Here is a 23,710-nt window from a genome sequence, read left to right on the forward strand (position 1 = left end):
GATAAACAAGGTCTGTTCCCAAACTCAGGCATTCCATCATTGATTTACCTCTCAACTGTTTATTGTGTACCTACTATGTGCCGGGCACTGCTCGAGGTGCTGGAGATTCAAAAGGGTCGAGACCTGGGTCATCCAGAGAGAGATCAGGGTGGGGAGAGCTGGCAGGCATGGCCACAAACCACAGAGAGCAAGGTAAAAAGAGACAAATGCGGGCTTCCCTGGTGGCGCAGTGGTTAAGAATCCGCCTGCCAATGCAGGGGACACGGGTTCGAGCCCTGGTCCGGGAAGATCCCACATGCCGCGGAGCAACTAAGCCCGTGCGCCACAACTACTGAGCCTGCGCGCTAGGGCCCACGAGCCACAACTACTGAAGCCCGCATGCCGCAACTACTGAGGCCCGTGCGCCTAGAGCCCGTGCTCCACAACAAGAGAAGCCGTTGCAATGAGAAGCCCGCGCACCGCAACGAAGAGTAGCCCCCGCTCGCCACAACCAGAGAATGCCAGTGCGCAGCAACAAAGACCCAACACAGCCAAAAATAAATAAATTAAATAAATAAATAAATAAAAAGAGACAAACGCTACAAGAGTGGCATGGGCCATTGCCACTGATGCTGAGAGAAGAGAGGCTGCTCTCCTGGAAGACCCTGGAAGGCCTCTTGGAGGAGAGGGTCTTTTCAGTCATTCATTCACTCCATCATTGAAGCAATGTTTCCTGGGTCCCCACAGACCCTCTGCTAGGGTCTGGGGATAAGAGGATGGGCACTAGACCCATCCCTGAAGATGGAACCAGAGTCTAGCAAAAAAGAAGACAGCAAATGATTAAACTCATCAAAAAGTGTCCCGAAGGATAAAGAGAGGGCTCTAGGAATGAGTAAGACATTACACTGTTCAGGTGAAGCTTCCTAAAGGGAGTGACATTTGGGCTGAGATCAGAATGAGGAGGCGCTAGAAGGATGGGGTGCAGGAGGCTGATCGGTGGGGTCTCAGCTAGAAACACACGGTCCCCTCACTGGAACAGCGGAGCAGCCTGTGATGAGAGCACCATTTACAAACGTGTGCGCAGGGTTAAGGGAAATCAAGAGGTAGAGAGTGGTACCCAGGGCTGGTAACAGTGAGGGGCCCTGACTATCTCTGGACCTGAAGGGGAGGAAACAGTCACCAGCATCTGGAGAGAATAACTGCAGAGAGGGCTTCATGATAGGACCTGCCACCTTCAGCCACGACACAACCAACCCCCTGACCTCACTCTTCTCCTACCATTTGATCTCCTGCCAAGGCCTCCCACTGGCCAAACCCAACCAGAAGCCAGAAAGCAAGGGATCCTCTTGATTTGGCCCCTGTGGTCAACCTCCGAGGGCATGGAGAGAACTAGACAAGAGCCAGGGTGGATCCAAAAGGGACAATGGGAACATCTTATCTTTTAAAAGAATCACTCCAAACGCTGTGTTGAAATAGATGGTCAGAGAACAATGGTGGAAGTAGAGAGACCAATGATGGGGCATACTGTAAGAATCTGAGTGGGAGGGGCTAATGATGGCTCGGACTAGGACGATGGCAGACAGAGGTGGTGAGAAACAGATTCTGGGTGTATTTTGCAGGTACAGGTAACAGAATTTCCTGAGATTGGATGTGGAGTATGAGAGAAAGAGCATCAGAAGGGGTCCAAAGTTCTTAGCCTGAGCTATTGGAAGGAGAGTGGCTGCTCACCAGGATAGGGAAGAATACAGGTGAATGTAGGGGGAAGGGAGGGGAGGGGGAAAGATAAGAGGTTGTGTTTTAGACACATTAAGGTTGAGAGTTTATTGGACATCCAAGTGGAGATGTTGAGAAAGTGACTGGATATAGAGGTCTGGAGTTCAAGGTACAGGTCTGGGCTAGGGACAGGAATGTGACAGTCATCACTATATTCCTGACGGTCAAAGCCATGGAGACCAGGTGAGATTCAACAAAATACAATGAAAGCAAAAAGCCAAACAAGGACGTGAAAGGACGCATCATCGTGTCGTACCTCTGGCTTGGCAGCGAAAACATTTATACAGTCATAATAATACAAACACAAAACACTGACTTAGCCAAAATTGTGATTTAACTGTGTTGGGAAGATGGAAGAAGTAAAGAAAGAGCTGGCAAGTGGGATCTACAAGTGCTTAAGCCTAGGATTCCTAATAGGACAAAGATAACGTTTGAAATCTAGAAATTCAGACTTGGTCATAAAAGATATCCCTGGTTCAGAGTAGTCCGGAAATTGCCCTAAAAGAAGTGCCATTCTCCCTCCCCACAGCAGCCCTGTTCAGACGCTTGTTTGGCCAGAGCCTGGGGAAGGAAGGGCAGGAAAGCTCCAACTTAATAAACGGCACATTTCTGGAAATGTGACTGCATATGCCCAGTAATCACTCAACAAAGGCAGCTTTCAGCATCCATGTCAAGATGCTGTGTTTGTTCAATAACCTGATATCACTATTGGACACATACCTTAAGTAATTAAACTGGAATGAAGGTTTGAGTAGGCGTTCTAAAGGATACTTTTATTTTAAACATGCTCTTTCTTCCATTACATGCTGATTGCCAGGAAGTTCATTCCTGAAAGCAGCACAGTTTCCCCCGACCCCACCCCACCGCTGGTAATTTGGTGCTTTTTCAAGGCTACAATGCTTCAGCCAACCAACAATTCTTGGGGGTGGGGGGGAACTTCAGAACTGATACAAAATGTTATTATGAATTGGACTCTCATTTAGATGAAAGGATGATGTGTGGTTTCAGGTTTTATTATTTTAAACCATTTGTTGGATGATTTTTTTTTCCCTTGGAAGACACAAAGCTGTGACTCAGTAAGCTCACAGCGATAATGAACAAATGAACAAGCGACAGATAACTCAATTCCTTCAGATCTGTCTTCCAGCTTCATGTGTCTCTTTAGATAGTTTGTGTTTTATTTAGTAATTTCACTTTTTCTTTACTCAAAACCAGGGTGGGTGTTTCTTTCCTGAGAAGATTTTCATGCAGCAGCTGAAGGTTGCAGGAGAAAAAAAAAAAAAAAAAAAAACCCACTGGTGAAAGATGCTCCATTAAAGTAAGATTGAAGCCAAAATTGAAAATTGAGAGCTAATCTCTGCGTATCTTTCAAATGGAAGTATTTTTAAATTGGCAATTTAAAAAAGAATAGGGCTTCCCTGGTGGCGCAGTGGTTGAGAATCCGCCTGCCAGTGCAGGGGACACGGGTTCGAGCCCTGGTCCAGGAAGATCCCACATGCCACGGAGTAACTAAGCCTGTGCGCCACAACTACTGAGCCTGCGCTCTAGAGCCCACGACCCACAAGTACCGAGCCCTCGTGCCACAACTACTGAAGCCCCCGCGCCTAGAGCTCATTCTCTGCAACAAGAGAAGCCACAGCAATGAGAAGCCCGCACACTGCAACAAGGAGTAGACCCCGCTCACTGCAACTAGAGAAAGCCTGCGCACAGCAACGAAGACCCAACGCAGCCCAAAAATAATAAATAAATAAATAAATAAAATAAAAAAGAATAAAATTGGTTGGAATACTACAGTGCAAGTTGGGCAGTATCATTATAATTCTAATTAGATGCATTCCCCTGTTTGAGATTTACTTACAGAACGATCTCAGTTTTAGCGGGAAGAAATCCTTACTGACAAATCTGATGACTATGGAATTTTACTTGCCTTGTGGTGGGCTACAAGGGCAAGCCCCATAAAATGTGGACTTGGAGATGAAGGCACAGTCATCCTTCCTTGCTTGTGACTTGAACTCTTGTGCCCAGAACGCAATGGAATTTACTGAGAGATATTAAGTATCTGTGCTTCTGTTTCTTTATTTCAAAGATAACCAGGAATTAATTTTTCACAATATTGAGGAACCATCTGGATTTGCAGCTAGAGGCAGTGTTATCAGCTCTCCCATAACTTCATCTCCATCCTAGGAGAATGGGTCCTCCATTTGGAATTTTACTGGCTTTGCTGATCCCATTCTTGGCAGTGTGGGTAGGAATATACGGATTCCCCAGAAAGTGTCAGTACTGAATAGTTTGAAAGTCAGGAATCTCATACATAATGGGTAAAATATTTTACAGGAGGCAACTCAGAAGTGGAAGGCCAAGGATAAAGAGAAAGGAAGGATGCGAGGAAAAGACAAAGAGATGGCAAGTGAACAGAAGCATCCTGGTTACATGGGCCACGAAGCAAGCGGCTTCAGTGACACTTGGGCATCATCATTCGGCAGATAAGGCGGCGATCATGCAAGGGTTTTAGGTGCCAAGCCCAGAAGTGGTGTGCATCACCTCCACCCCCATTCCGCTGGCCAGAGCTCAGGCACATGGACCCATCTAACTGCAGGCGGAACTGGGAAGCAGGCCAGTCGTGTGCCCAGGGATAGAAGGAAAAGGCTTTGGTGACCACCCATCTGGTCTGTCACAAGATTCCTTCTATCATAGTTCTAGGCTCTCCAGCTGCCTCTAACTCTCCCCAGGAATAACCAAGTTACTCATCCTGAATGATGGGGGCTCCTCACGAAGGGAAGAAAGCATTTAAGTGGCACACTCTGATGATCCCTGGCTCTAAATCCCCAGCTAACCTGCTCATCCCATGCCAGCAGCCTTCCTGGGAAGCTGGCTTCTGCACACCGCCAGAAATTGGTTCCCACTGGGGGCAGCTGTTCTTAAATTAACCAAAACAAGGCACAGAGGGGAAGGAGCATTTGGAGAGACAGCTGATGGCTTCACTGAATCAGAGGAAGCCTCTCTGCTGCTGCTACCACACTGCCAAGCTTCCCTTCCCGGTGGGCCAAAGAATGTTTTTCATGTTCCTTCCTCAGGTCTGCACTCGGGGCCATTTACAAGCCCCGGACGGAGATGAGGCCTTCTGATGCCAGCCCCAGGAGCTGACAGGGCAGCCGTGAGGGGCCAGCCAGAGATGCAAAGTCCCAGGAAAAGAAAAGGCATTTCTAAGAGACACATGCAAAGTAGTCAGCAGGATGAATACAAAGTTTTGAGATTTGTGTCACTTTTCTTCCGAAGAATTCCCCAAAGGGGTCCTGAAAAGTAGCTGGAAAGAACTGAAGATTCAGTGTTGGCCGTTTGCAATATTTATTACAAAAAAGGGATGTCCGTGAAAGGCTGCACCATTCACATTGGCACAAGACATGCAGCAGTCTCCCCGAGGCTGGGCATCCCTCATTACCCCACTGGCAGGCGCTGTCAGGGCTACAGGATGGCTGTGAAAATTCACTCTCACCTGGAGCCAGGCAGTGGGGGTCCTGCCAAAATACAGAGGGCACCTGAACAAAGGGCCTTCTGAAGGCAAACGGAAGGCTGGGACTGCTAGGGTGCGGCCGCAGTGCGTGTAGGGGTGACCCTGAGGTGACAGCATGCAGAGTGATCGTAATAATAAAAGCAGCCAGCATGGTCACTCACTGTCATGGTCAGCGAGTACATTTCTAAGTACTTCAGAATGCGCATTAACAAATTCAGTCCTCCCAGCTACCCCATAAGGTAGCCACAATCATAACCTCCATTGTACAAGTGAGGAAACTACGGCTCAGAGAGGTTAAGTAACTTGCACAACATCACACAGCTGGTAAGTGGTCACACTGGGTTAGGAATCCAAGCCTGTCTAGTTCCAGAGCCCTTGCTCTTAACCTTCATTCTATGCTGACCTCTGATGTGGCCCTGGAGATAGCGGGACGGGTGTCACTGAGATGATCTCTGAAGGACCCCAGGGAATCATTATGGCAAGTGGACAGTAGTCATGGTCAGCTTTGTTCCAATGTTCCAATGCAACGGGACAGCCAAGAGGACCACCAAGGAACAGTCACCTGTATTTTATGAAAATCACTACAATGTCAGCAGTCAGAAAGTGAATGCCTAATGGATGGAAAAATTCCAGTCCAGGCTATAAAAGTCAGTGACAGCAGGAGGGAGAGCTCTGCTCTGGGGTCAGAGTTAGTTCTGGTTCAAATCCCAGCTCTGCCATGACCTACCCATGCAACCTTGGACAAGTTACATAACCTCTCCAGCCCCCAAACTCCTCAAAGATAAAATGGGCCTTTGGGGAGGAAGGGGGAGAGTGAAAAATCCACCTCAAAGATTGTTGGAAAGACTACATTAACTGGGTAGGTGTATCAGCCAAGCTTTAGCAGGAATCCGAATAGCAGGGATCCAATAGCACTGTCGCTTTGGGTAATTTGAGGAAAGTTTTGAAAGGGGACTTTATAAAAGCGAGGGCAGGATACAGTGAAACCACATGTAACAGTGCAGTACCCCAGACTAGGAAGAGCCACGGCCCATTACTACTGTAGGAAGCAGGGAAGGGTGTGGTAACCAGAACTCTGAAATAAAGTATGGTCAGCAGAATAATAGTCCCCCAAAGATGTCCAGGTCCTAATAAATCCCAAAGCCTGGGAATGGGTTACCCTACATGGAAAAGGGGGACTTTGCAAATGTGATCTTGAGGTGGGAAGATGATCCAGAGTGATTGGGGTGGGCCCAGTGTAATCACAAAGGTCCTTATGAGAGAGAGAAGAGAATCGGAGACGAAGATGTGATGACAGAAGCAGGGGTGGAGGGCTGTGGAGCCACGAGCCAAGGAAGGCAGGCAGGCGGAGAAGCTGGAAGAGGGAAGGAAGGAATTCTGCCCCCAGAGCTTCCGGAAGGAACACAACCCTGCTGACACCTTGACTTTAGTTCCCTGAGACTCATTTCAGACTTCTGACCTCTAGAACTGTAAGACTCGTGTTGTTTTAAGCCACCAAATGTGTGGCGATTTCCTACAGCAGCCATGGGCAACTAATACAGTGGGGGATGGGTGCGGAGGGCTGCCCTGAAGAAGGTGTGACCTTTAATCAGCCCGGCCAGGAAATCTCCCCCCCAGAAAGCAAGCAGAGGAAACAAAACCCTGACCTCACTCTCCTCTGGAGAAGAAGTTGCCAAGAACCCAACTGAAGCCAGAGGGAGCCATGTCCATACAGATCAGCTTCCGGGGCAGAGCGCAGGGAGCAGAGGTGGGGACAGATCGGAAGAGACAGAGAGGCTCTCCAGCACCACAGGGAGACCTGGAGGAAATCGACGTCGGCTCACACACCGTACAAGAGGCGGGGGCCACGCGTGAGTCCTGAGAAAGAGCAGGACGCCCGCAGTGCGGCGGGAAAATGAGACTCACCCTGAACCCTCAGATCAGAACCCCAGCAAGACAGACTCGGATCTGGGGCATGGAGGGTGGAAATCCTTCCAGAGCTTCCTGGTGCTGGGGCGGGGGGGGGGATGCCTTGAATGATCTAATAGGAGCCAGTGTGCAGAGGCGATCAATTCAGAGGCCACCACCCCTCCTCCTGTCTTAACCACCAATCCCAGCCCGGGCTACGCACCCCACACACACCACACCCTTCAAGGATGAGATTGTGCTGGATGGAGAAGAAAGCCCAGGGTCCCAGGCATCGGCTGCCCCTCCTAGCCTGGCTCTGGCCAACTGCTACTGCCCACAGTACCAGCTGGGGACATACTCAGGCCCTGCCCTCAGAAACTAACATTCACAGGCCAACTTAGCTGAAACATGCAGCCTGGCACTAGCCAAGAAGGCAACTGTGCAGATTAAGAAAAGCTACCCTTGGGGCTTCCCTGGTGGCGCAGTGGTTGAGAGTCTGCCTGCCAATGCAGGGGACACAGGTTCGAGCCCTGGTCTGGGAAGATCCCACATGCTGCGAAGCAACTAGGCCCGTGAGCCACAATTACTGAGCCTGCGCGTCTGGAGCCTGTGCTCCGCAACAAGAGAGGCCGCGATAGTGAGAGGCCCGCGCACCGCGATGAAGAGTGGCCCCCACTTGCCACAACTAGAGAAAGCCCTCGCACAGAAACGAAGACCCAACACAGCCATAAATAAATAAACAAACAAAAAAAAAAAAAAAGAAAAGCTACCCTTTCCTTAAGACATTTTCCTGCCATCTACTGGGGATCTACAATAACTGCACATATCCAAGATGACAGTGAGGAAAACGGGGGCCCCCTGGAATTGTGCAATGCACAACCTGCACAACTGTAAGTGGCAACCCCCCAGCCTGTCACAGAGCCCTCATCACAACTGGATGATAGTGATTGTGGCCTTTTTTGGTTTGTTGTCTGTCTCCCCAGCCCCCACCGAAACTACCATCGGTGCCCCCGGCCAAAACCTCCCGGAACACGCCGCTAGAGGAACGCACTGGGCTGTGCACTGTTGCAGCGAGAGAACACAGGGGAGAATATACTGTTGGGTCATGTTTCTATGAAGCTCAAGAATGAGTAAAAGGAATTTACGTGTCCAGGGTCAGAACAGGAGGGGGTGTCTATTCACTGTCAATACAGTAGCCACTATCCCCTGTGATGACCGAGCACCTGGAGTTCAGCTGGTCTGAACTGGGACGTGCTGGAAGCATCAACTATACTTCAAAGACTTAGTGTGAGAATCAGAGTGCAAAGTGTCTCATGAATGATAATATGATAACATTCTTGACAGATGGGGTTAAAATTAACGCCACCTATTTCCTTTTTTATTTTTTTTAACATGGCTACTAGAAAATCGTAAGCTACCTTCGTGACCTGTATTATCTTCCTATTGGACAGAGCTACTCTCACCCCTTCCTGCCTGCGCTCCGAGGGGAAGGGAAGCCTGCGCCTCAGACTCAAGGTCATTCTGCAGCAGACCTCAGTGAACTGGGCATTTGTCTGCCGGCTGATCCCATCCAACTCTTCCTTTAGGAGGGTCTAGTTAAGGCGTTTTGACAGCTTCTGCAGAAGGTTTGACTTATTATTAGGATACACGGGTGTTGCACACGGGGAATCAGATCTTAAAAATTCTCTCTTCTCCCTCCTTTTTTCTCCCTCTTCCTCTCCCTCTGATCTTCCTACTCTTCCTTTCTCCCCCTCTCTCTCCTCTCTATACATCTGTCTCATTCCTCTCCCCCTCACCAACTTGCTTTCCTACTTCTCAGGCCACAAGGGGGGCAACAGGCTGACAACTGGTCCCCAGTTATGCTGCTTACCTGTAACCACCTGGAGAGAGATCCCTCTGCCTCTGTCTCTGGGTGTCTCTCTCCTAACTCATCAAGGAACTGGCAGCCTGGCTGTGGTCGCAGCCCGCCCTGGGCAACCAGCTCTGCAGAACATAGGTCTCCGTCCTTCCTTCGTAATGCAGGCTGGGGAGGTGAGACCCACGGGCAGCCCCAGCTGGGGGGCTGGGATCGCTGAGCCTGTCAGCCAGGAGGCAGGCAAACCAGGGGCCTCGTAAGACATTCAGGAGAAGAACAGAGTGTGGGTGGAGGTTTAAAAAGAGGGGAGAATCCCATCATGCCACCAAAGAGTAGAGAAAAAAAAAATTGGTGAGGCAGAAAGAAAATGTTGGGATGCAAATAGAGCCACAAATTGTAAGTGGTGGAGAAAATGCTGGCAACACATTTCATCCCAGCCCTGGATCTGTCATAGACCCACTGTTGTGACTTTGGACGTGTCCCTTCTCATCTCTGGCCCTTAGTTTCTCCATCTGCAAAATAAGCTGTTAGATACTTTCTGAGGGTCCTTACACATGTAGAAATCAAGATGTGTTTTTCATAAAGAAATGGATTATGTTGGCTCATGACCAGCAGGTATTTCTGAACCCGTGGTATGGGGCAGGCATTATTCTAGCTACTGGGGATGTGGCAGAGAACAAAGCAGAAGAAATTCTCTGCCCTCCAGAGACTGTCACACTCAGTAAAAGCAGCCAGCCTCAAGACTGCTGAGGAGAGACAAATGCTCCATTACATCTTCAAATGATATTTTTATTGGAGGCAGGAGGAAAGGTGAGATTCTTCGTTCGTCGGATTCTCACACTAATGAGAATACCTGAAGTAATGGAGCAATTGTAATTAGGCCAGGAACTCTGCACACGCGAAATGGCCATACATAAGAATGGGGCCATACCTAACCTTTCCTTGAAAGCCCTGAGAGCGGAGGGATGGGGGAAAAGGCTGTGCAGGGGGCAGCCTCCCCCCAAACAGCAGGTACTTGGAGGCCGCCAAGGTGGTCCCTCATTCGCAGGCCGATCAATCAAGGTGAAGTTCAAGACAGAGTCTCTTACAAGACATGGGAAACCCAGGGAGGAAGAGGGAAAGGCAGGCAACCAGATGGTGGCTATCCGAGGACTCAAACCTGGGCTGCCAGGCTGTCATCACGCAGACGGTGGTCATGGGGAAGCCAGGGCTCCAGCACTTTCCATGAAGCATCTATTACTCAGGGGAAATCAGGAGCCAGGGAAGGCCCAGGTGGCCCCTCACTCCCCAGCTCTCTCCACCCTCACCTGCTGCCTGGGCCCCACAGGAGCAATAGCCTTGCAGGAAATTAAAAGAAATGCCAGCTCCGCTCTTTAGTTTGGGTTATCCGCACCGCTGCCACTTACTGAGTCCAGCTGTGTGACCTGGGCAAGCGGCATCCTCCCCAGAGCTGAGGCTCGTCTGCCAAATGGCACCTACACTGCCCACCGTGAAGCAAGGGAAAAGGCACTCAAAAAGGGGCGCTGATTCGTCCCCGGGCTCACGCCAAGCCTCCAGCGGAGCCCGCGCTGTTGAAAGTTGAACTCTTGGCTAAATGCATCTGACTGAGGTTGCCTGGCCATTTCTGTACGAGGAGGTGGCTTGGCCTGTGACAAGCAGTAACTGGGCACGCGCTATAGCCCTTTGCCATGCCATCAACTTCGGGACACGCACCAAACCCTTAGATGCCCCTTCTAGCTGAGCCCCTCTCATGGCAAGGGTTCTGCCACTGAAGGGGTCCTCACCTCCTGAGAGGGGGCCATACTCAGTGGGGCAGGAAAATGCTGACTCTAGCCCCCATTCATCTGGGTCGGAGTTCAAATTCCGCCCCTGCCCCTGACTAGCTGGGTGACACTGCACATGCTTCTCTACCTCTCAGGTTTCCTTCCCTCTTTCCAGTCTGGAGGAGACTTGATGCCTGATCAGCAGCATCCTGGCAGAGAACAGGGGGCCCAGTTGAAGGTGCCACTGCAGAGAGCTGAATGAAGGTGCAGGTGGGGTTGGGGGAACCAGCAAAGAATGAGGGGCACCTTGGGGGACAGGTGAGGGTGAAGGATGAGGGGAGGGGCTGCTGCTCTGGGGAGCAGGGAGAGCTGTGGCCTAGAAGGGCTCCCTGACCCCAATTGTGACCACAGGACAAAGAGCACAGACACGGCAAAACCACAGCCCAGCAAGAAGGGAGTGGGAGAAACAGAGACCCAGCCTTACTCTCCTCCCACACTGATCTCCTGCTGGTACCTCCTGTTGGCCAAACCCAACTGGAGGCTGGAGGGCCTGGGAGCTGGGACACATCAGCATGTTGAGCCTCTCAGGGGACAGAGCAGGCCAGAGAACAGATCTGGGGACAGAAAGAAACCAGCTGGCTGTGGTAGGCTCTATAATGGCCCCCAAAGGTGCCCACATTCTAATCTCCAGAACCTGTGAATAGGTTACCTTCGTGGTAACAGGGACTTTGCACGTGTGCTTAAGTTAAGGGTCTGGAGACGGGGAGATCATCTTGCATTATCCAGGTGGGCCCAATGTATCCACCAGGGTGCTTATAAGAGGGAGGCAAGGGGATCACCACAGAGGGGATGTGATGACGGAAGGAGAGGAACACAGACGGAGTGGAAGATGCTGCTCCGCTGGCTTTGGAGACAGAGGATGGTGCCACAAGCCAAGGCATGCAAGGGCTTCTAGAAGCTGGAATGAGTAAGGAAAGGGATTCTCTCCTGAAGCCTCCAAAAAGAAAACAAGCCTAGTGACCCATTTGGGGACTTCTGACCTCCAGAATTGTAATGGAATAAATTTGTGCTGTTTTAAGCCATTAAGTTTGTGGTAATTAGCTACAGCAGCACTAGAAGCCTAATACACCTGCATAGTACCCAAGGGGGTCCCTCTGCCTGGTCCCCAGCCCCCTGCCACCCTCCCAAATCACTCTCTGGTGTTGTGTCACGTAAACCCCACTAGACAGAGGTCAGGAGGGTGGCTCAGACATGGGAACAAATGCCTTGGTTAAGCAGTAATGATTCTCAGAGGGGGCAGGCCAGAGGGGGAGTAATAGGGAAGAACAATTGGTACTAGATGTTTCTTTCAATTTAACCTTTGTGTTCTATTGCTTTTGCTTCCAGCTAAGAATGTTGCCTATAGCCTGAAATATACAGGATAACCCATTCTCAAGGCTCTGACCTTTAAGGGTATAACACTTTTCCATTCATACAGAGATAAAAAGTTGCAGAACAGAGAATAACATTCATCTTGTTGGAGGTTTACAGGAACATCGCAACCTGACCTAAGGAGACAGCTGCAACAACAGAGGATTCTGGCACCGAGAAGTTTGCAGCGAGCAACAACACCCCTCTGTCACCTTGCTTTGCTGAAACCCTCTGGGGAGTTTGGGGTTTTTGGGGAGCATGAGCCACCCCACTCCTTCCATGGCTCTGCAATAAATCTTTCTCTGCTCCAAACTCCAACGTTTCGGTTTGTTTGGCCTCCCTGTGTGTCAGGCACAAGAACTCGTCCAGTAACAGGGGCTGTGAGGCCCACACAAGCCCCGCTCACGTTTACCCCTCTAACTGCTCCCAAACTAAGCCTATAGATGTGCTCTGGGTTGCTCTCTAATAGAAGTTTCCTATTTTTCTCCTTTCGTTTTTTAAAAAAAAATCATACCCCTGTATGGACTGTCTGGTGACGGAGGCAACACAATGTAGAACAAAAAGGCCCAGCCCAGAATCCTGGAAACCTGGATGCTAATCCCCGTCTACCCCAGCTTTGGAGTGGCATCTAGAAAGTTACTGGCCTTCTCTGAGCCTCAGTTTCCCCATCTGTACAAGGGGATGAGACTGAGGCCCTAGTCTGCTGGCATGCTGATTCCATGGTTATAAACACCTCCCCCCTGTTGCCAGTCAGCCTGACCCTGTACGAGTCGGGGTGGTCAGGGCCCCTGGAGAGCCATCACCTCCAGAGCCCAAAGCTTTCCCCGCCAAGTCCAGCTCCTGGACCAGGAACTACAATCTGCTTGTTCTCTGCTGCCCCCTGCTGGCCGCTCAAAAACAAAGGTTTCCAGCTAGATCCCTTGGAAACAGTCAAAAGGGACCCTCAGGAGATGCCCCTGCTACTTCCTGCATGCACCGGCTTAGACCTGGCCAGCCAAGACCTCCTTGGAGACACAAGGAAGCCAGTGCAAGGACCAGAGGCCTGGCTGGGGAGGCTGCCTGCTGTGGGTCCCGGAGTCAGCTCTCCCCATCTCTGCATTCCACCTCCCCCGGCACTAGTGAGATGAAGTATGAGATGCCGTGAATTCTGAAAAGTGGTGATGTTGTCCCATTCGCTGCCTTTGGATGACAGTAACAAGAGGACGGTGTGTCCCTGTTCCCTCTCTCTCTCTCACACACACACACACACACACGCACACACACACACGAATTCACACAAGAGAAGCACACAAAAAGCGTGCTTGACAAGGCAAAAATTAGCAGGAGGGAGTCCACTGAGAAGACCAAGAGGGCTGGACCAGGAAAGAAAAGAGAGACCGTGCAAAAACCATGATTAAGAAGCTGAGGGTATGTCAAAGGCACATTATGATTTGTGTCCCCCATTTAAAAAGAAAAGACAAGCAATTAGAAATGCTGGGTGCAGATGAGGCTGGGGGAAAGCTGGCCTAGAAAGTCATGAACCAAAATGTGGCTTGATTTTAATCCACTGGATGCCATGTGAGAAAGAATTCCCAGGGCTTTTGTAATAGAAATGTCTCAAATGGCCGCTGCAGTTTGGCGGGGGGGGTCTCCAGTTGTTTGAGTTCAACACCTCCTCAACTACTAATGCCAGGGTGTCTCCCACCACACTTCACGGGGGTCCGGGCCCCTACCCCTCTTTGTTCTTGGGCTTGCAAATGTCCTGGGGCATCAGGAGGGGAGCCTTCCACCCAGGATGCACTGGACAGGACCACAAAGGGTCCTGGGATACATTCAGGCATCAATCCCGCTGGGGGGACCACAAATGAAGTGAGATCTTCACCGTCCCCAGGAAAAGGGGAAGTATTGGGGACGCTGCACACAGAATATGGACAGGACAGTGGAGGCTGGGAAGCTTGCAGACCACAGTTCCTGTCCTCAAATAATGCCATTTGCCGGGCTCTTCATCTGCTTCTGAGCTGCCCCTGAGACTCTGGCTGTCCAGACACCACCGAGGCCTGTTTTCAGGGCAGCCAGGAGCAGGTGAAGGTCCCCTCTGCTCTCATCCCACAGCCTCCACCCTGCTCCTCCTTCTCTAGCTCAGAGCCTTCTTTCTGGCTTCAGGACATTCCTCCCTTCCATCTTCTGCAGGTCATAATGTCCCCTTCCTTGGACTTCCTTTAAAAACTCCACCTGGTTCTCTGACAGTATACCTGGCAGCCCATCAGACACCGACCCTGATTCAACCAAAAATTAACCCTCTTTCCTCCATGGTCAGAGGACTTACACCTCAAATCTCCTAGTGCCACAAAAGGGAAGAAGAAGGGGAGGAAAAAAATCCCATGTTAAAATAGACGCTGCCACTCCAGTAGCCAGGAATATCCTCATTCTGGTGGTCCAGGGCTCATGAATTTGGAACCACAGAAAATTGCAATCACACTACACGGCCATATTTAGGTAAATGATGTCTATTGATTTTTCAGATTTTAGAGTCAACCGACGGACAAAGCATAGAAGACTTCATTTTGGTGACAGACAGAGCACAGACGTTAACAGCCGGGATGATGGGAGAGTAAAGGTACATCAAACCGGTTAGGGAGGAAGAAGTGGGAGATGAGAGGGGAGGTCCCAATGCTGCCACCCTCGTCCTACACAGAAGAGAGTCCCCGCGGCCCAGCAGAGAGTTCTAGGTGAAGAATAAATACCAAGTTACAAAAATAACCAAGCAAAGAACCAGCAATATAACTATCTGAAATTAGGAGAAGGGGAGGGAAGGAAGGGACCAGGAAGCATCAAAGCATTCAATTCTCACTTTTCAATGACGTGGGGTAAAAAGCACACGTGGGGAAGCTGATTTAAATATATGGAGATAGAGAAAACTACCAAAAGAGTAAAAAACAGGGTCCATTAAAACTGCTAGCTCTAGGCTAAGGGATTGGAGAGGTAGGGCAGGAAACTTCATTTTTATCCATAAGCTCTTCTGTGCCCTTTGGGGTTTTGGGGCGGGGGGGGGGTTTGTTAACCCTGGCATGTATCAATAAAAAATGTTGCTTGCCACGTTAGTAAACAAAGGATGTTGCAGCCACTCACAATGTGCACCCTGAGAGGATTCAGGATGGAGAAAAGCAGGATGCTGAGCCTGCATATAATAGTTAAGGTGCATCTCAAAGGAATGTTTTCAAGGAGCCCAGACTCTTGCATCTTCCCATACCTAGAAAAGTGCTAAATTTATTAACTTGAGGTGTCTGATTTTCTTTCATTAACGGTAATCTTTTGAAGTTCCGACTATCTGGCCTTTGTTGCAAAAACTCCTATACATCCTGGCACCTTCCTTACCTCTTCGGAGCAGTCCCTCAGGGCTATCTGAGAGGCTGTCTTTTGGGGCGGGAGTCGTCAGAAAAGTCCGCTGAATAAAACATAATTCTCAACTTCTAGGTTGTGCATTACTTTTTCAGTCGACACATGCATTATTTTGACTTTTAAAATTAAAAGTTTAAAAAGTGACACCAAACTCCTGGCCAACTGAACCGTAAACGGCCAGGCCATCTGCTAGCTGCCCAGTGCCCTGCTGTCCGGCTGGGGCGGAGGGGTCAGTGTGCGGCGAAGGGGCGGCGGCCTGGGGAGGGTGGGGGAGGGGCCGATGGAGGTGGGGGCCGGAAGCGGGAGGCCTGGCGCCTGCGCACTAGCCCAGCATGTTCCGGCAGCGCAGGCGCTCTTCCTCGCGTTTCTCCTCCAGGCGGTTCTCCAGCAGCCTCAGCTCCCTGCGCACCACCTTCCGCATGGACGGCTCCAGCTCCAGCACTTTCTCCAGGTCCGCCTTGGCCTCTGCCTCATTCCACACCTCGGCGTGAGCCCGGGCCCGCACGTAGTAGGCCTTCGCGACGCCTGCGGGGAAGATCCAGCTGGACCCGCCACCCAGCCCCAGAGGCAGTCCCGACCCCGTGCCCGGCAGGGCTTGGTCAGCTGACACAACCCTTAACCTTAACCCTGATCCTTAACCTCTCTGTACTTCCAGAGCTCGTCTCCTCCACTGTAAAATACGGACGGTAATAATCGCAGTACCTACTTCCCTCCCTTCCGCGGACCCTTCCAAGGCCCTGCAACTAATTTTACATTCACAACTTTCTATTTTCTTACAGAAGCGCCCCAAATGGTGCAAGCTCCAGGCCCAATCCCTGCACCTGTCCCTTACGGTCACTATAAGGACTAAATGAAATGATAAATGCAGAGAATTTAGCGTGTGACGCAGAGTAAGTGATGTAACGTTCTTCAAACATCGTCTTCACACGTATCGCCATATCCGCGCATCACGGATCCTAGAATGTACTTAATATTGTTCTCTGAATTGATGGCCCCCATTTTTAAAACCCGCTCCACACAGGTTTGGTGAACTGCTTATATTTTGCCCTAATGCACCTTAAAATAAAATACCTCCCCCAATAAGTACAGCTCAGTCATTACCTGTGATATCGTTATAGGCTTGGGAAAACCCTGCTGCGCGGAGGCGCCCTGACAGGGTCAGAAGAGAAGGCCGCGGAGGTCTGTGCACGTGACTCTGGGCCCCTGGGCGGGATTGGGCGCCCCTCCCCCCCAACCCCGGACCCGCTTCACGCCACGCACCTGGGTGGTGCCGGAGGATGTCACTGGTGTGCTCCAGCGCCTCGTAGTACTCGCCCTTCTTCAGCAGACATTGGCAGTAGTTCAGGATCAGGGTGTTGATCATCTTCTCCAGCTTCAGCCACTGCACCTCCCAGGGTTTCTCCTGCCCCGTGAAGAAAGGTCTGCGGCTGCCCTGCCCCCAGCCCTCTCCCCCCGCGCGCAGGGCCAGTGCAGGGCTGCTCCCCCCACATGCACCCCGCTTCCCAACCCCCTGGCGGGCAGCCTCCCACCTTGGTCTGCAGGTTCCTCAGGCAGACGATGGCTTCCTGGTACTTGGTAGAAGCCTCCTCGTAGCGGCCCAGCTTGAAGAGCCGGTTTCCTTCTCCATGGAGGATGGGCACCGCCTGCATCTTCTCATCTTTACTCAGGTTCCAGGTCTCCCTCTGGTACTGGCTGGGGGCCTCCACCTGCCCCAAGAGCTGCAGGTCAGTAAGGCAGGGACCCCGAGTGCTCGAAGCCCAGCAGGGCAGGCCCTTCCCCTTGCAGGGGACCAGAGAAAGTGGACCCAGCACATCTTGCTGAAGTCATTTCTTCATTTTCCACAGTGAAGATCGCGGGCCGAATCATGCTTGCTGGCCAAACACATACAAACGGGGGAAGGAAGCAACAAGCCCCCCACCCAGGGCCTTACCCTAGATCAGAGCCTTTGTGCAAATTAAGGAAAGGTACTTCTTTGTCAACACACTTTACTTCTAATATTCAGAAAATTGCCATGATACTCATTACATTAGAACAGGACACTTTATTGCCTGTTGGAATCTGTTGGAAAAATATTATTATAAAAGCACAAATATATAATGTCTCTAATGAGCACCTTAGAGGGGATGCCCTCTTGCAGTGCACAAGCCACACAACTGTTCAAGCAGGCCCCTTGGTGACACAGTTCTTATTTATTTGCACTCACCCATGTAACCCTCAGGCTGACCCTCAGCCTTGGCCATTAGCTGAGTCCTGCCCTGGTTTGACCCTCTCCCACCACCCCACAGACAAGGGCCATCAATCATTCTGGGGTCTGGGGGAGAGATTGTGGATGGTTCCGTGCAGCCTCTCCCACTACTGGAGAATGAGATCAGAACCCACAAACCATAGGGACTGGGGCTGAGGATGTAATTCTAGACTTTTGGAAAAAAATGGAAGTAGATAACCAATAGAAATAAAATGCCTCCAAGAAGAAAATAACATTTTTAAAAATTAGTCCCAAAAGGGCTTTTCCCTTGGAAAAGGCAAAGTACCGTTTTTTGGGGGGGAGGGGTCCAATTCCAGTTCCCCTGTGGTTTATGAACCCTTTATCGTTCTCTAAAGAGGAACTGGGTGATGTCCAGTGACCCGTGGGGCTGGGCTCCCCTTGATGCCCACTGACCCCTGTTGCTCTTCGATGCTGGGACAGTACCTACCCCGCCTCCCATGCCCCAGGGTCACACCTGCAGCAGCTCTATTACGAAGATCAGTGGCTGCGGCTCCTTCTGCAGCTCATCCAGGTCCTCGTAGCCCAGTGTGTGGTAGGCGAACATGTTGGCCAACCCACACGTGTGCACGTGCCACTCAGTGGGGTCCTTGCCCTCCGCCATCTGCCGCAGGCTCCGGGACAGGATAGGGTAGACCCCTGTGTGCTGTGGGAAAAATTGGGCGGATGGCATCAGGCTGTCTGCTCAGAGCCAGCTGGGCCACAGAGAGCCCTACTCTGGGGACCCCCAGAGCAGGACTCCTGCTCTCTCCCTACACCTGCCCCATGGCTGTTACTACTCATCACCCCAGCGTACCCCCACTAATCACTGTGGTTACCTGTGTGCCAGGGAGAGCGTGCTACACCTATTAGCTCCTTTAATCCTTAAGGTGACCCAACGAGGGAGGTGCTACTATTCTCCCCATTTTAGAGATGTGGGAACTAGAGCCCAGAGAGGTTAAGTGATTTGCTTAAGGTCACACAGCTAGGAAATGAGAGTCAGGATTCAAACCCAGCTCCGGGGACCATGCTTTAGCCACAATGCTATGCTACCTCTTGCTGGCCCTTGTGGTCGACTCTAACGGGTTTCTCTCCCAAGGAGACTCTAAGTCCATGAAGCCTGTGACCCCGCAGGGATGGGAGCATGGAGAGCTGTGGAAGGAGCAGGGCTCTGGGCCCAAGAGGGCCGGGTTGGTGTCCTGATGGTGCTGCTGACTGGCAGTGAGTCCAGGTCACTGCGGCTCCCTGAGCTCCCATCCCCTGGGTTGCACCTATCTGATAGTGAGGCTGGTGTAGGGGTTAAATAAATGAGATGGCGCAGATATAGGGCCAGCTCATCACAGCTTCACCCAGCACCAGGAGCTGGGGTGGCCACCCTCAGGGTGGAGGAAGGCTAGGAAAATCAGCTGCTTGGCCTCAGGCAAGGCCTGTGGCATTTTAGGCCGTTTTAGGCCTCAGCTGCCCCATCTGTGAGCTGGGATGCCCCACAGACGAGCTCTGAGAACCGCTCTCCAGGGGCTGGGTTCTGAGATGGCCCATCTCAGGCTCCTGCGCCGCAACTCCAGTAAAGACACACCACTGAGAAAGTGAAGGGGCAGGAATGGTTCAGCTTGGTCTCCAAGTCACCAGCAAGGGGATGAAGGTCACCCCCTCCCTGCCTCCACCAGCCAGGATTAGCCCGGAGTACCTTTGGCTTCTTTGTGAGCTGGATGACCAGATGGCAGTTAAGCCTGTTAAGATTAAAGCTGGATGAAGGGAGGGAGGGGCCCCCGGGAACAGCTTGCTGCGGGGAGGGCGCCTGCTGGCCCTCACATAGCAGCCCCAGCTCGCAGCCCCCTGCCTCCCAGAAAGTCAGTGCTTAGCTGCTGACCCCAGGAATGGGAGGCTGCTTGGACATTACCTCAGACCAATGCCTTGTCCCATTAGCAACCTGCCACCCTAGCGCTACCAGGGATGCTGGTTGGCACGGTGGACTGTAGGATGCCACCGAGAGTGGGCAGAAATCCCAAGAAGAAGGATACAGGCCAGAAGAAGGAGCAGAACTCCAGGGCCCCGAACCCACCTCTGCAGCACCTCCGCTGAGACTGGGCAGGGGGACCCCAGGACCACTGCCCCTCTCTGGGGCTTCAAGGCCACAGCCTGTTTCTGTCTGAGGGGCTCTACCTATCTGGAAATTGCAAACTGGCATCCTGGAGGCCACATTCAGCTCCCAGATTCGTTTTGTTTTATCCTTCACGTGGTGGGGTTTTTGTGTTAATTAGTTGCCAACACTTAAGCATTGAGAGAATTCATGGACTAATGAAAATCTCTGGTTTGTCTCTAAAACTCAGACTATCCAGCCACACCGGACCTGCCCCTTTCACACAGCAGCCATCCCGTTGGAGCTGAGGAGCAGCTGCCCCCTGTAGATGGAGCAGATGACCTTCAGTCACCCAGGGGCCCTGGCCCTTGTGGTATTTGAGTTTGCAACCCCTGGCCTCACTAGACTGGGTACCAACAGAAAATTCCTCATAGAGACCAGTGTGCTCCCTGGGTAGAGGGGGTGGTAGTGCATTTCAGGGCAGAAGCTCCCAGAGCCCCTGACGGCCCCTGCCTCTTCACACTCCCTGGCCTGGATGCTACCTCTCTTCCCACTTCTAGGCCTGGTGAACTCCTATTCATCCTTCAACACCCAGCTCAATGTCATCTTCTTGAAAAAATTCCAGTGTGCTCCCCTCCTGTGGCTCTATACCAATCTGTCCTCACTCATTTATATCGTGGTGCTACCTGCCCTGCATTGTAATTGCTTAGGTGTCTGCTCCTCCTCCAGAATTCAAGTTCCTTGAGGGATGGGGACTTTGCCTGTTTAGTCTCTAACACCTAGCACAGGCCAAACCTGGTGCACTCAATGTTTTCAGATAGATAGACCTACAGATAGATGATGGGTGGATGCTTAGTGATGGAAGAATGGATTATGAATAATTCTGGTTGAAGGGAAGGATGGATGAATTGATGCCTAAGTGTGTGGCTAGAAGGATGGATAAAACATGGATGCATAGGTGGGTAAATGACTCTGGAAAGTGTGTGTGTGTGTGTGTGTGTGTGTGTGTGTGTGGTGTGCGTGCATGCGCAATCATAGCAGCTGTGAGCTGGGGGGAGATGAGGGGGACTATTGGAAAAACCAGTAATCATCGTGGCATAAAAATTACCAGCCTGTGAAATGGGCAGTGCACTCATGTGACCACTAATGTGATCAAAAAAACACAGAGCCCACAGGAAACCAAGAACCATGCCCACATTACGGGAATAACCGCAGCTTGTGGTTTTGCAAACAACAAATCAATCAACCCATCAAAGAATTTGACAGCCTTTTATGCACTCAGCACTCCTACATTAGCAAATATGCATCCTATGGAGAAGGGGCCCTTGTTGGTGACCAAGCTTTGTCTAACATATGGCCTAAATTATGGGCACATCTGGGTCTGAAAAAGTGCAGGAGCCCTATAAGCAAAGTCAATAGATACCATTTTAAACTAATTGAAACCACAAAGAAGCCGATTTTCTGAAGACTCGACTTGTTAAAAATAAAACATCTTTTAAAAAATTAAAACATCAGGATAAAGAGTAACATAAGGACTGGTACAAAGAAAAGATGCTCAACTAATATTTGCTAAGTGAATGAAGAAATGAATTAACACGTTGGCTAGGATCCCCTAGGGGTAGAGGATGGCATTGCAGCCTGGCTCTATTAGACATTGTAACCGGAAACAGTGCATAAGGAGGGGACCAGGGATCCATCCCTGATCCTATCCCTTAGCTTGTTTGACCCAGAGCAAGTTACTTTCCTTCTCTGAGTCTTTTTTTAAAATTATTTATTTATTTATTTGGTTGCACTGGGTCTTAGTTGCGGCACGTGAGAACTTTAGTTGTGGCATGTGGCATCTAGTTCCCTGACCAGGGATTGAACCCAGGCCCCCCTGCATTGGGAGCGCAGAGCCTTAGCCACTGGACCACCAGGGAAGTCTTCCTTCTCTGAGTCTTATACTTCCTCATCAGTAAATCAAGGAAGTTAGTCTCTAGAATGCTTCTAGCTCAAAATAATAAGCTCCCACTTTTCAATTGCCCTGTACCATGATTTGCCCTAGTATACATCAGATCATGTAATCCCCACAACAGCCCCTTAACACGGGGATTTGTTAATTTATAGATGAGGAAATGGAACGCTAGTAGGGAAAAGGGACTTCCCCAGGGTCACACAGCTAATAAATGAGCAGAGTTCAAATTCCGGTCTCTCTTTCTCTCTCAAATTGCTTTTTCAAAAAGTCAGTGGCTCCTGGTGAAATAATGAATCTGGGCATCTACCCAGAATCCAATAATCCTTCCCAAAAGTGAGGGCTGTGAGGTGGGCCCTGCACCCACATCCCACCAGCCAGCCTTGACATCGATTGTCACTTTAGCAGCACCTATTCTTTTGGGGGAATCCATCTTCATCGCTACCGTAGCTGAGAAGGAGCAGGCAGGGTTCTCTCTCCAGAGTTTTGTTTTACCCTCACTTTCCTGAAACACAGCAGCCCTGCAAAGCGGATGGGCGGGGCCTACTTACGATGGTGTCACACCAGAACTCGGCCACCTCGCTGACCCGCATGGACGTCAGCAGGATCTCCCAGACCTCCAGCTTGAACATGTTCCCAATGATGATGTGCATGGGATGGCCCACCTGCTTGCTGTCATCTATCACCGTCCGCTCCTCATCACATTTCAGGGTTCGGAAATGAAAGGTCACCTGGTCACCAAGAGAGCAGACCCTGGTCTAGACATACCTCACGCGGCCCAGCAGAAGCCACCCCTATCACCGACTCCCTGGGCTGTCCTCTCCCAACCCCAATCAGACCTTAGAGCATCCCCCGCCAGCCTGCACTCCCCCACTCCCTCCTAAAGGACCCCATCCCACTCTCGACAGCTCTGCACGTCAGAAAGTCCTTCCTTAAACACGCCCTAGTTCTGAGGCCGCAGACCCAGACACATCCATCACCCATCTAGGAGCCCACCAGAGATTCCCGGACAAACACCCTGGACCCTGAAGGCCCTTCCTTCTCCCTCAGCATTTGGGACTTCAGAAAATTCCCAAAGCCCCACCCGCACTCCACACTGAAGTTTAATTTGCAAAGTATCAAAAACACCCCGTGAATGGGCACCACTTCAGAGCTACCCAGATGCCTGGGGCAGAGGGAAGGGGAGGGGTGGTTGATAATTCCAGCAAGGACCTCCTGGGCATTTGTTGGCAAAGCTGACGAAGGCTGTTTGCAGTGCCCTGTGGCCAAGCTGGAATGCAGAAGGCTGCCATGGGGGCTTTTAAGTGGTCTGGGGGGCGGGCGCCACTCACTCGGGCTCCGGTGATGAAGTTTGGGAGCTCCCCCGTTCCCCCATGCAGAATGGTTTTCTTGATCCCTTCCACGTTGAGGAGCAGAGCTGCGTCCATGGCTCCAGGTGCAGGGTGATGTCCGGCCCAGCTGAGATAATCTGCCTAGAGGAAGGCACTTAGGTGGCTGAGTGGGGGAAGGGCGGGGGGGGGGGGAAGCGGGGGTTGGGTGTGAATGAGAGGGATAAGGTGAGGCCACTCCCGGCAGGCTGGCCGCTGCCCCGTCCTCTGCTTCTAGCAGTGACGCAGGGACCCTGCCTGACATCCACTGTTACTGCCTCAGCTTCTGTTCTAGCCCACCCTAAGGAGGAGGGAAGATAGCTGGAGCTTTCTTAAAGTAGACAGGAGGGGACTTCCCTGGTGGTCCAGTGGTTAAGACTCCAGGCTCCCAATGCAGGGGCCCCGGGTTCAATCCCTGGTCAAGGAACTAGATCACGCACACCGCAAAGAACATCCCACACGCGGCAACAAAGATCCGCGTGCTGCAACTAAGACCCTGCGCAGCCAAATAAAT

The 23,710-nt window shown here is 51.2% G+C and overlaps 1 protein-coding gene across 1 annotated transcript; it reads right to left on the reverse strand.

The window, feature by feature from the left end:
- Positions 1-15,878: 15,878 nt before the first annotated feature.
- On the reverse strand, positions 15,879-23,256 carry AIPL1 (aryl hydrocarbon receptor interacting protein like 1). Its single transcript, XM_061175979.1, has 6 exons — positions 23,161-23,256; positions 22,381-22,560; positions 18,277-18,465; positions 17,086-17,262; positions 16,817-16,958; positions 15,879-16,081 (listed from the first exon to the last, which is right to left on the reverse strand). Exons 1-6 carry the CDS (start codon positions 23,254-23,256, stop codon positions 15,879-15,881), a joined length of 987 nt encoding a protein of 328 aa, XP_061031962.1.
- Between the last annotated feature and the right edge of the window lie 454 nt (positions 23,257-23,710).

This window comes from Eubalaena glacialis, chromosome 19 (assembly GCF_028564815.1).
Source record: "Eubalaena glacialis isolate mEubGla1 chromosome 19, mEubGla1.1.hap2.+ XY, whole genome shotgun sequence".
NCBI lineage: Eukaryota > Metazoa > Chordata > Mammalia > Artiodactyla > Balaenidae > Eubalaena > Eubalaena glacialis.